The sequence below is a fragment of the Loa loa genome, assembly GCF_000183805.2.
Source record: "Loa loa unplaced genomic scaffold supercont3.161, whole genome shotgun sequence".
NCBI classification, from domain to species: domain Eukaryota; kingdom Metazoa; phylum Nematoda; class Chromadorea; order Rhabditida; family Onchocercidae; genus Loa; species Loa loa.
Genome location: NW_018108341.1, coordinates 44,353 through 57,562, shown reverse-complemented (window position 1 = coordinate 57,562; position 13,210 = coordinate 44,353). Strand labels below are relative to the sequence as shown.

At 24.7% G+C, this 13,210-nt stretch overlaps 3 protein-coding genes across 3 annotated transcripts in view; 1 reads left to right on the top strand and 2 right to left on the bottom strand.

The window, feature by feature from the left end:
- Window positions 1–560, top strand: part of LOAG_17957 (hypothetical protein) — a gene marked incomplete at its 5' end in the record, with an annotated part of 14,949 nt that extends 14,389 nt beyond the window's left edge. Inside the window, one exon of the mRNA XM_020450625.1 lies at window positions 147–560. Coding sequence (XP_020305670.1) covers window positions 147–409 — 263 coding nt within the window. The 3' untranslated portion in view covers window positions 410–560. The remainder of the gene's footprint in view (window positions 1–146) is intronic.
- A 2,498-nt stretch (window positions 561–3,058) lies between these two features.
- LOAG_08115 (hypothetical protein) lies at window positions 3,059–4,043 on the bottom strand (the record flags this gene model as incomplete). The annotated part of the gene is made up of 2 exons (XM_003143647.2): window positions 3,059–3,237; window positions 3,932–4,043. The coding sequence occupies 2 exons, from the start codon at window positions 4,041–4,043 to the stop codon at window positions 3,059–3,061; spliced, it is 291 nt and encodes a 96-aa protein (XP_003143695.2).
- Window positions 4,044–4,063: 20 nt separating this feature from the next.
- On the bottom strand, window positions 4,064–10,410 carry LOAG_08114 (hypothetical protein; the record flags this gene model as incomplete). The annotated part of the gene is made up of 17 exons (XM_003143646.1): window positions 4,064–4,165; window positions 4,253–4,454; window positions 4,606–4,871; window positions 5,058–5,162; window positions 5,941–6,091; window positions 6,469–6,545; window positions 6,643–6,721; window positions 6,967–7,121; window positions 7,219–7,398; window positions 7,774–7,954; window positions 8,098–8,267; window positions 8,518–8,674; window positions 9,069–9,218; window positions 9,343–9,476; window positions 9,677–9,817; window positions 10,066–10,170; window positions 10,312–10,410. 17 exons carry the CDS (start codon window positions 10,408–10,410, stop codon window positions 4,064–4,066), a joined length of 2,454 nt encoding a protein of 817 aa, XP_003143694.1.
- Between the last annotated feature and the right edge of the window lie 2,800 nt (window positions 10,411–13,210).

The following is a 13,210-nucleotide window of genomic DNA, read 5'->3' as shown; positions in this document are numbered from 1 at the left end:
TTGGACTTTGTGTAATATATGAATATAATATGTTATACTACTAATTTGATAGCCTAGAGAATTGCCGTTACTTTTATTTAAACCCATGAAACAAAACCTAATAAACTTGTATGTAATTCGTGTCATTTTTTTCAAGTGGATTTCAGACTCTTCTACCGATCAGGCTACAAATTTACCTCTTTTTTCATTTCTGAATTTGCCGGATAATGGAAATGGTACACTAAGTGCTCCAACAATCCGACCAGTTGCTTCTTCTCCGGATGATTCCCTGTCAAATACGCGAAATATACCAACTGCAAATATTATTCCACCTCAGTTAATAACAACAACGACAAGTGGGAACATGACATTGCCTATGAAACCACCACCGCAACCGACCTATGAACCACTTTCCGATGATGACGACTGATATCAGTCAGCTTTTTGGTTTAATCGAAATCTTATTTTGATAGCAGCTGAGCGAGATAGGATTTAATCTTTGTGTTGTAACTATACTAACCTTATGTTAATGATGACATTTGGAGCAAAAGAAGCTGTGGATGAATTGATATATAGCTTTGACATAATTTGCATATCTTCTTGAGATTAAGGAAGCATTCATTTTTTTTTTTTGCTTGTTTTCATTCGTTTGTTTTAAAAAGTTGACAAATTATTTTGTTGAACAAAATTTGACTTGATGCCTGCTAATAATGCTGAAATTTCGGTGTATTTTGATGTCTTTCTTCGTATTTGCCCAGTTGTATAATCTTCATTATTTTTAATCCTTCTGTTTCCTTATTTTTCTTATTTTCCTGTTTATAATAGCTAGCTTGCTTGTGCATATTTGTTCTTACAAGCATTTTATTTATTTATTTATTTAATCTATAACAAAACGGTACATATGAAGAGAAAAAAAAGAAACAAGCGCATAAATTTAGTCTAAACTCATAAAATTTAGAAAAGATAGATCTGAAAATCGCTCTCTGGAGGAAAGGCAATCTTGTAGTTTGAAATTGGTGCTATAAGTGATAAAGAACTTTTTCGATCAGGTCAACTTTTTTTCATACAATCTGCATCCTTCAAACCTTTTTTTTTTGTAAAAATCATTGTGAAAAAAAAGTTTTTTATCTAGGAATGCTTCTTTTCTTCTTATTCTTGATAAGATTGTATTGATTATGGCAGTTGTTTGTTCAAAAAAAATGAAAAAATTATAGTGATTTTGGCAGTTGTACTATTATGTTATGAAAATTCTGTGACAAATTGGTTGCTTCATTTTTCTTCGTGTGTTGTGATCATTTGAACTGCGTTATTTGTATTTCTTCAAAATGTGTTATTTGTAATTTTACATAAAGATTTACGAAATCTAATCATTACCTAAATCATTGTAAGCGAGAATTATCAATCTTAAATCCTTACTTTAATCCATGGAAGACAAAATCAAATAGTATATATTGCAAACTCTCCTTGTTAATGGTTCTATTTCAAAACAAGTGTGATTTTTTTTCTTTCTTTTTTACTGCCGAAATGCAAGCACACTATAATCTTCGACAAAGTTTAATAATTAGATGAATCAGGTAACTAATGCAGAAGTATGCGTCATTTCAGTGATTTTCAATGAATTGCAACGTCATTTCACTAAATTCATTCCGTAATTTCAGGATTAATTCAATGAGGAAGTGATAAGATGTCAAATATCACTGATAATATTGGTTGAATTATCATTGAATTTATCGATAACAATCTTGAAAGTAAAAATGAACCCTCTAAGATTTCCCAAACAATCCATTATAAATAAGAAATAACAAGTGAACGAAATGCATTTGTTCAAGTGAAGAGGAAACGATTTTGAAATATGTAACGGTGGTTGATCGATCAAACGAAATGATTTGATGATTGTTGGGAGGGAATGTTGATCTTTTTTCGAAAAAATTGATCTAATGCTATCCGGAAGCTTTTACATTGTCGGATGATATGCTTCATTGAAATGATTGATTGATTGACTGATCTGAATGAATGATTTAATCTTAATAGGATTACTGTTCTGAAATCATTTCAATATTTCCATTAACATTGTTGGGAGTTAGCTTGACCAAAAAGAGTAATGGCTATTCAATTCAAATTCTGAATTTTCATCTACAAATGCAAATTTTTAGATAATTAAATGAAGATTTATCATTCGATTCTAATTCTTTTCATGAGAAATTTTAAAATCCTTTTTGGTAAATTAAAAAAATAAAATTTCAAATTTTTTAATTCTTATTTTTAATCTTTTACTTACTTGATTGGCATATAATCTAATGATAAAAGTAATGTGACAAATTTTCGTCCAGTGTCACGAAAATTTTCATCATAGTTTTATTTTAAATTTAAAGTAACCGATAGCTTAGTTTATTAGATAGATGTAAATTGCTGAGGAATTATTTGATAATTTATACATATATTGCATGCACGCATCAATAGTGCAGTAAAGTGCAGCTGCATGATTGGTGATACTTGCAAGGTTTGTATTACTCTTATAATAAAGAAAAAGATAAAAAGAAAAAAGGATAACCGAACAAAGTGATTAGTTAATGAGAACAAGGAATGTAACTATATGAAGTGGTTGAGTGAAATAAGATGGAATTAATTCCGGAATGATTTGATTGCCTTTTTTGGTACCAGTTAAATTCGATAAATAAATCGATCCGTTAAATGATGAAAAAAATAAACGAATCAAATCCTGAAATTGTGTTTTTAAATTTTTGATTAAGTTAATTTTTATTCGTTTAAACAAAACCTAACGAATTATCCTATCATATCACAGGGAAATAACTAAACAAATACTTTCGGGGTTTGGGGAATTCGATACAAGTTACATTTAAATGATAGTTATATTATCAATGGGATTATTGTAATTACTGAATAAGCAATTTATTGATAAGTTCATATTTGAGAAAATTGGACGATCCCAATTAATCAGGGAGTTTAAATTGTGCTAAATTAAAATTTAGGACAAAAATTAAAAGTGCTTTGAAACTACTATCAGTTTTGTTTCATATATTTAAATTTCCGTTTTTTTTTGATTTTTAAAAATTTCAAATCAAATTTTTAGATTCAATTGTACCATATTAGTGTCACTTTTGCAATATAGCTTTACTGAACAATCGTATGGTAATTGACGCATTGATATCAGTATTGTTTTTTGTGATATATATCGAATAGTGATAAGTTGAATATTATCAGGTAAGCGTGGTAAATCAATTAATGTTGATACCAAATCTGAAATAGTTTTAAAATGGACAATCTTTGTACATTGCTAGAAATGAATGAATATTTCAAAAATATAAAAATGAGTATTTGATTTTAATTTGTTACTTTAACAATTCTTAATGAATTTCTATTAACGAATTTCTATTCCAAAACTATTTTTTTTGTTAAATTATATTTTTTTAAAACTAAAATTAATCACAAAACTTTACTGTAATTAATTTCTATATTAGATTGAAATGAGAAACTTTGTTGATTTAATGGATCAAAGATAACATTTGTAAAGTTATTTCGATATACTTAACCACTTATTTGAAATAGTTTTATGCCACAAATAAAACGAATATGTTATGATAAAATGATAATGATAATAATGAAGGATTTATTAAGTAACAGAGAAGGAATTGAATGATAAGGCTAACGATCATATCTTGAAACTTTCAACGGATAATCAATTATAATTGGAGAAGAAAACTGAAATTGCAAAAAGATAGGAATCGAATTGAGGCTAAGGTTTTATTTGGATATTCAAGGTAAGTTTGACTGATTACTAGATATAATTACCATATTAATGTATGACAGTCATTTAAAAGGATTATCACTGATAACATTAGTATTAATCAAGGTTAATTGGTTAGTTTTAGTGAAATGAATGAATTGATAAGTAAATAAATTAACAATGAACTGTTGTTCACGAAATAAAAACCGTTATCATCGGTTGAATTGATATCTGATGATGAGAATAAAGCAACTGGATAAAGTAATTCTTCCAAAATTTGTTGTACAAGTTGTGAATGATATATGATGGTATTCTTCATGTTCATTGATAAACTATCATTTATTGATTTTTTTCCTCTACTATTTCCTTATCAACATAATCATTTCTTGATAGCCATTTTGGTTCAAAAATAATTCGATATTTGAGATGTGATGGATAGCTCTGAAAATTACAAAACATGCGGTTGATGTAAACATTAGGAAAATAATAAATGTTTGATAATATTAATTAATAAAGGAAATTTGATACCTTACTAGCTTCATAATATCCTAAACCTTTCCCATCATCATTATACATTTCTCGATCTATCATTAACATAAATACACCCAATTTAGCGGTAACACCGGTTGATTGTGCACCAAGAATTGTACAACGAAGTTTATCATCTTCAATCATTGTCTCAGTAATCATCGGATAAATATTTGCTTCCAATTTCATCCTTTTATCATATCTAAAAATAAATAGCAATATATGTAAAAGTGTTAGAAGATAGCAATATCGATTGAAAGGATACTGTGAAAAGTTATTAGCATTAAATATTAGATGAAAAAATGAAATTATGAAAATTTCTAAAATTTATGCCTTTTAATTTAATCACTAACTTTCGTTGTATTAAATACATCCCATTTATATCAGTGTAGAAATGATCATCATTTTTGATGGTACTATTTAAATTCATAAAAAATGTATAGCCAGGCATTGAAGTGACATTTGTAAAGACATCAATTTGAAGTGATCGAGCTATATCATCCGTTGAATTGATAATTGTAATACTATAAGCTAACTGTGGTGATAATTGCTGTGAAATACTTGAATAAATTGGACCTTTGATAATAATTGCTGGTAATCGACCTTTATTGCTAATATTCTGTAATATTTACAACAGGGAGAAATTATCAAAATTATTGCAAAATAAATTAATGAAAAATAATTTTGTTAATTAAATATATCGGTAATTAATTTATTCATAAAGCAAAAATGTAAATAAGCATATATCATGTAGATATAAAATACATATCCATTTTGAAAAAAAAAAAAAAGAAAATGAGATAACCTGAAATGATAATCCAGATACCATGGTATATGCACCACCGTAATCATCAATCTGATTGAAATAAAAATCAAAATTTGTTTCCATACTTCCATCATTGTAAATGAGCTGAATGAGTTTAATTATTTACAAGTATGTTTATTTCTCAAAATAAATATCTTCTGTTCTAATTTTATCAAATAAAATTTAAAAAAAAAAAAAAACTGTAGCTATTATGTTATCCGATTATAATTACTATCAAATGTTAAAATAAATTTGGATAAAGAAATATTTTAATTTACTATAAATCTGAAAAACTAAAAAAATTAAATATGCAAAAAAGAGCAAAAATCATTTTTTCTAAGAATTTAAAATAACTAACTCGATGTTTTTTTGTATTGTTTATATTCCAAAAAATTGTAAAAAAATAATTCTTCAATATAATGGTATCATTATTTGAATGTATCATTTCTGGACTGAAAAAATAATTCGTAATTTTGTTAAAAAGTATTTATAAAAATTTGTTTGGAATTTTAATAATTACATATGACTTGTTTTTCTTTTTTTTTTTACTCATAAACGATGAAAAAATTAAATTTACTACTAAATAAGTTTATTAATTAAATTTATTACTAAGCATACCTGCATATTTTTCCAATAAAATTTGCAGATTTCATTGAATTTTTTGAATTAGACTGATTTCTATCGAATTTTACAATAACAAATGTTCGTGAAAATGGAATAAGGGGAACAAAAAATGATAACTAAAAATACATATTAGAATTAACTTAAACAAATTTTCTGTAATTTTATTGAATTGAAATTTCGATATCATACGAAGATTTTTAAAAGATTGAAATTTCAATTAATTTGATGAAAGAAAAAAAAAAGAAATTTTAGCGCTTACTTCAAAAAGATTAGATTGCTCTAATAATGGCACCAATTGTATTGTTAATTGTTTACCATCGTGTGTTACAGTAACAAATGATGATGATATGTTTAATTTAATTAATTCCATTGTTGAGAATGCTTTTTGATTTACAATTTGAATTTTGTAACTGTAAAATTAAAATTTTGACGATTTTAATTTTAATTCTTTTTTTTAAATTTTGACGATTTTAATTTTAATTCTTTCTAAACAAATTATCATATGTTTATTATGCGATAATTGAAATTTTTAAATGAAATTTTATAAAATTTTTTCTTATCAAATATGTGGCGCAAATTTACAATGTTTTAAAATTTTTACATTTTTTTGAAAGAATTTTTCATTTGACAAAAGTAAATAGAATTTTTTTCTTTGAATAAAAAAAAAAACATTCGTTCTATCCATTTTGCGCCATAGCTCATTTGTTCATTACAAATAATTTGAATAACTAACAATCTTCCTAAACTTCTTTTTTTTATATGAAAAATTATTTGAATGCTAAAATACCTTTCGATGCCATCAGTAAATGAAAGTGTTCTACGGCGTAAATACATTCCTTTTGTTTTCACCGAATCATTAATTAACTGGAATTTCATTTTTTTTTTTGAAATATTGAAAGATAAAATTAATTAAATTGTAAAGTCATTAATTAGCTATAAAAAGAGAAGATTGTAAATTTACCATTGTTGTGAAAGTATTATTAGAAATGTTTAATAATCTTTCCTGCTCCTTTAATATCGTTTGCAAAGCTGACCTTAATCTGAAACATATTTTTGTTAAGTATTACTTTTCATTCTTTTTTGTTAAAGTTAACACTACTTTATTACTAATAACAAAAATGTCGTAATCATTAATTAGCTATATCATTAATTAGCTATAGAGAGAGAAGATTTAATAATATTATTTCAATTATTATTAATTATTAATGCTTTGATAAGTGATAGTTAAAAATATCTCAATGATAAATAATAATGCCTCAATTGATAAATCATTTGCATATGTCACCTTAACATGTAATCATCCATGACATGACATTTACTGGTACCCGTAATTGCATCGTGATGTATACAAAGTGCTAAATTTCGACGTGCCATTTCCAAATCATTGTTAAAATTGTTTTCGATTGTGACAGTTAATAAATCCACCAAACGTAATTCTCTCTTTAATTAATTTATTTTTCATCGTATTTCAGTTATTTTAGTGTAAAATGTAAAAAAATTAAATTAATTAATTTAATAAAAACTAGAAATTTTATACTTGAATAATTCTTTCGAAACACTTAAAATATGCTCGATGATTATAAAAACCGATCCAAAATGGTGCTTTACTGAATTCATCATCCATATATGGAAAAAAATCGCCATTAAGCACAGAAGCCGATTTTTTCGTATTTTTGTTTAATGCATTGAAATAATTTGCTACCGTACCAAATTGCACCTAATTAATAATCATTTCATCATTAATAACAACAATAATAATAATAATTAATCAATAATTGAATATATCAAATTGTACCGTAATACGTGAATATTTAAATGTAATGTTTAAATTTCAAAATTTAATAAAACTTTGAATTTAATTGTACCGTATTGTTTGAATAATTTTCAAATATTATCTTATGAATTAATTAATAATCATTCTGCTAATAATAATTAATCAATAATTAAATTAGTGATAAATAAATCACCATGTGCTTTGTTCACCTTTTATTAATATCCCCGGAAAATATTGATTGGTACATTTTAGTTGATAAGTTATTTGTGAGATAAATTTAACATTTCAAAAATGATCAATTATGCTTAATAAATTAACCTTCATATTAAAACGATCATAATTTCGATTGATATATTTGAAGAGTGCAGTATAAATACGATAAACTATTTCTAAATCATCCGGATGTGAATAAAGGAAATCATCGCCTGCAGCTATTAAAATCGTTTCTGAATTATAAAATGTTTGCAAGGAACGATATTGATTTGCCATTCGTTCACCACTATAAATTGATATTTTAATATCATTTAATTCTCGAGAATTCTCGAATTTACTCTTCATTAATTCAAATATATATATCTATTGATTGTATTAGAAAAAAGATGAGGAAAAAAAAATGTAATAATGAAATATAACAGAACATACTATAAAGCAATTTGTTGTGTATTATCAATATGAGCTCGTTCCAAACAATATGACCGAGATGTCCTGGAAACATCGAATTGACAACAAATCATTTCATTCGTTCCACAAGCATCACTTACTGTATAATATACATTTGGCAATGTATTAACAAATGGAGCCCAACGAAATTGCTATAATTTTTAATAAATATGCTAATATGAAATCGATGAATAATTATTAATCCTTATGAGAAAATCAATAATTTACAGTAATTACTAGAATAATCTGATACTTAATTCCCTGTTTGAGTTTTTTTTTTTCTCTTCTCTTCTCCTTATCTTCTTATCACTTGTACAACAACCTTTTTTCTTGCTTAACTTTTCACCTTTCACCTTTCACCCTTCTATTTTTGCCAGAATTACAAAAAAAAAAAATTTTTACCGGATCCCATTTTTGTGCCCAACGAAAATGTAGTTGATGATGCTGTTTTAACACATTTTTGATATTTGAATTGATCCGACCTATTACCATTTGATTAATACCGGAGAGCATCAACAGATATGGCATCATAAGTCCATGACCGAATGGATCCACTGACCTGTATGTATTCCGGTTTATCTGCTCCTTATAATGTTGCATTTCCTTTTACTTAATTTATTCAATCTTGTCCGGAAAGTGTTATTTAAATGAATACTGTCTTTGCATTTTTTTTTCCCTCCCTATGAAAAGAAAAAAAAATCGATATTGATATGTTTTAGTATTATTTTATCACAGTATTCATTTATTTGCATAATACAAAAAAAGTAAAAAAAAATACCCAGCAAGGAAGAGTTCAAAAAATTCTTCTTTTAATCACTAATGTTATCAATTTTAATCAATGATTGAATGCAATTATTGATTAAAATTGATAACATTGATAATCAGAAAAATATTTTTTAAAAATTTTTTTGATATTAAAATTTCACAAATTATCCTAAAAAAAAAAAAAATACCATGATGTTGTTGGTGTAATATTTAAAATTTTTTGTACATATTGATGTCCAATGATGATATTTTCAATAACTTCCCAAAAATATGGCGTTGCTTCATCATTCATTACCCAATGACCACCGCTAATTTCTAACTGACCATTATCTGTTAAGCTATAAAAGAATATGATAAGTTTGATTATTTAATTAAAAAAAATGAATATTTCAATCATTTTTCTTATATTTCTCTCTCTCTCTCTCGCTTTCTCATTTTTTTTTTTACATCTATTATGCTAACCTTTTAAAATACTTTCGATAGGTTGTATTAGCTTCTGACCACCATCTTTCTAGGAATGATATTTCAGACCAAATGAAACGCAATTTAGGATGTTTTCGAAGTGAATTCACAACATTGTTTAAAATTTTTCGAACCTAAAATATACAATTTACAATCTAAAATTAAAAAAATAAAAAGAAAATTATTACCAAAAATTAGATATTTTAATTTTTAGATTAAATTTGAGATAATCAAATAATTTTATCATCAATAAACAAATTTCTTGCTAAAATAATAAAACCATTATAATTTTTCCAGAGAGCGTAATTATATACAGTTATAAATGATTAAGTACCGAATGATCAGTAGTACTGTAATATTCTTCAAATGTATACAACCATCCAGGATCAACATGTGAATGTAAAACGACAAATACATTTAAATGTTTTGTTGCATTTTGTTTATTTCGTTTCAATTGAATGTTGTGACCTTTGACCTGTTAAAAATTTTTACTAAATATTAAAAGTTTATAGTGAAAAATTTCCTATTTCTAAATATATGTTCATTTTTCGGATTATTGATTTTCTAATTTTTTTTATTTTTTCAATCATTATAATATTCAAAACGAAATTGAACTGAGAAATTAACTAACAACTTTGTGGATAGAAACAATTTGAAATAGTTAATCAAAAAATTTTTTTTTCTAATTGAAATGGATAATTGAAATGATTATTTCATTCTTACATCTATTTCGATCATAGCATTATTTAATCGTTGAAACGTAACACACGTGTTTTGCCGCCTTATTCCTAGCATCGGTATTACATCACTTTCGTTTATTTTTGCATACTAAAAATAAATTTTCTTTTTTTTAAAGAAATTAATTTATTTCTTAAATTTATTGAACAAAATTCAATTCTTTACATTGTCGCCATCATTTATCTTTTCGATGAAAAAAAAAAAGAAGAAGTGAAGTTTAATAATTCTAACCTTAATTAAAGATAAATAATCAGATGCAAATTGCCCAGTAAGAAATATGGCTACTGTACCAAATGCAGTTATTAGTAATACTGCATGCAGTTTCAACATTTTTCATAAAAAAGTAAAGAAAATCAAAATTGATCTGAAATCTGAAATTTTTTTTCCCTGAAATTTTCTTTTTGATCTGAAATTTTTTTTTTTCCTTGAAAATATACTATCAATTTATTCTTCCTAATAATTTTATCATTTTTACAAGCATAGAAATAAATTACAAACAAATATATTCATATTGTAAACAAAGTAATTAATTTTTGAAACTTTTCAAAAAGATCAAACATCATTATTTTGTATAAATTAGTAATAGCAAAAATATGGCAATAAATAGTAATTAAATTAATGAATCTATGAAATTTTCAACATTGAATTATTACTAATTAACCAGGTATTCATGTACTATGATTAGTTTGTTGAACAAATTTTTGCCAAAAATTTATATTCCTTCAACCAGATGTTATGCAATATGTGAATAATTTAGCGGAAGAAGAAAAGAAAAAAAAGAAAAAAGCTAATTAATGCAAAAAAAAAAAATTTTATTAGCAAATGTGAAAATGTGAACAAGATAAGGCATATCTTTAAAAGTAATATCAAAGAATGAAAAAGAAAGACTGGTTAGTAAATTTGAATTTAATCTAAAATAAGCCTCTATGATTAGCACAACACTTATCAATCAATCATCTTTTGTGCAAATCGTTCAAATTCAATTATCATTGAGTTAATTGATATTGAATTTTATATTTCAATTGTTACCAAATAATATTTATTATATATTTATGTTTTATTAATATCAGGTGATAATTTATATTATCACGATTCATATCATTTTTCGAAATGATCAAATATTATCATCATTTGACGTAATACCACTAACAAAAATATGATGAGAAGAAAGTGTGTTGATAAAGAGTAATTAAATTAATACTATAATTAGTTTGCAATTATCATACAACATACTATCACTAAATTATTTTTCCTCAATTAACAAAACTTTATCATACTGCAAATATTAGCAGTATAACAATTTGTAAGTATTAATTCATTTTTATTCAATACAAAAAAAAAGATAGACTGATGATAAGACAAGGTAAAATTTTAAAATTTCACTTAAATCAATATTTAAATGATTGAAAGATTAACTGAAATGAAACAAATTATAAAATAGTTGATAAGAATGAAATTAGGAATATGTTAAGTGGTAAAATGAAAATGATGTAGGAATAAGTGAAATAAGATAACTTTTTGATTTATTTAAGTAAAGCAAACATTGGTGCAAATGTACAATAAATAATCTTAATGGTAAACAAAAAAAAAAAAAAAAGTAGAATTTGTTAGTAATAAATGAATAAATGTTTCAGAATTAAAATTTTGTGATAATGAAAATTTTAGAAATTTATGATTGAATAAATGTTTCAAAATTAAAATTGTATGATAATGAAAATATAAAAGTATTCAAAGTATTAGAAAGAAACAAGAAAAAAATTATTGAATTTATAGAATGGATTTGAGAAGTATTCGAATGTCCCAATGATAGTACAATGGACAAAGTATCTATCAGATGATGTGTGATAAAAAAGTGATAAACTTGGGTAATAAGATAAAAAAGTGATTAATTCATGTTGGTACAAGTCTATATCGATATACTTCAAGCAAACAAAACCACTTTCACTACGGATATTCGACATAAATTGATATTAAAATATGAAATAAAAGTTAATAACACATATTTTAAATTATATAATTCTTCATTAAACAGAAGATAATTTGATTAATTAACATTTATCATATCGAAATAAGTGTTGTAATTTGATAAAGATTTCAAAAAATTTGTGAAAATTTTTTTGTGATTTCAAAAATTTCAGCAAATATTTCGAATTAACAATCTGTGACTGTTCGATTTTCATAGTTATCTGAAATACTATTTGTTAATTAAAGGCAATAACTGGTTTATTTTTCAATTCTAATTAATGTCTAAATTTCCAGTTTGTCTTTGCAATCAGCAAATCAATGGAGAAATTTTATCATAGAAATATAAGTTTGAATAGAAAAATATTAGAGTGATAATTTATTTGATGATAAGGGATAAGAAAAAGTACTGAATTTTTTCTACGATATAATATTTTCGCCTAAAAAGCCTAAAATATAAATTAAAATAATTTAAAACAGTTTGTGATAAATTGGATTATTAAATTGAACCGGTATATTTTTCCGGAAATGAATTTTCAAGTTAAATTAAAAAATAAAACCATGCCGTAGAATATGTTGTTTATTGTGAAGCAAAATATAAATAGTTATGAATGAATTAATCATATGGAGTACAAATAATTTCGAGATATATCAATTCCGAGACCGATCGAGAATGTTTATCCAGCTGTTTGCTTCAAAATGCAGTAATAATATTATTATCACATGATAATGATTATCATCATTTGTAAATGCATTATCAATGATTTAATTTGATGTCTTAATCAAAATTTAAAAAAAAAAAACGAAAGAAAAGTTATAGTTTGTAAATATTGTAAAATTACGAAATATCCTAATTAGGTTCAAAAGAAAGGAAGAAAATTTAATGAAACTGTTTGACATAATGAAATTCTTGACATTGTCGCTGTCATTTCAGGGGAAACTTATTTACTCGATTGCTTGTTTACTCATTTACTCGTTTACTGAACTTTGCTCGAGAAGGGTACTCCTGGAATGGAGAAGAAAGGTGCTGAACTTGCTAATAGTATTATTGACTATTATTATTATTATTATTATTATTATTATTATTATTATTATTATTATTATTATTATTATTATTATTATTATTATTATTATTATTATTATTATTATTATTATTATTATTATTATA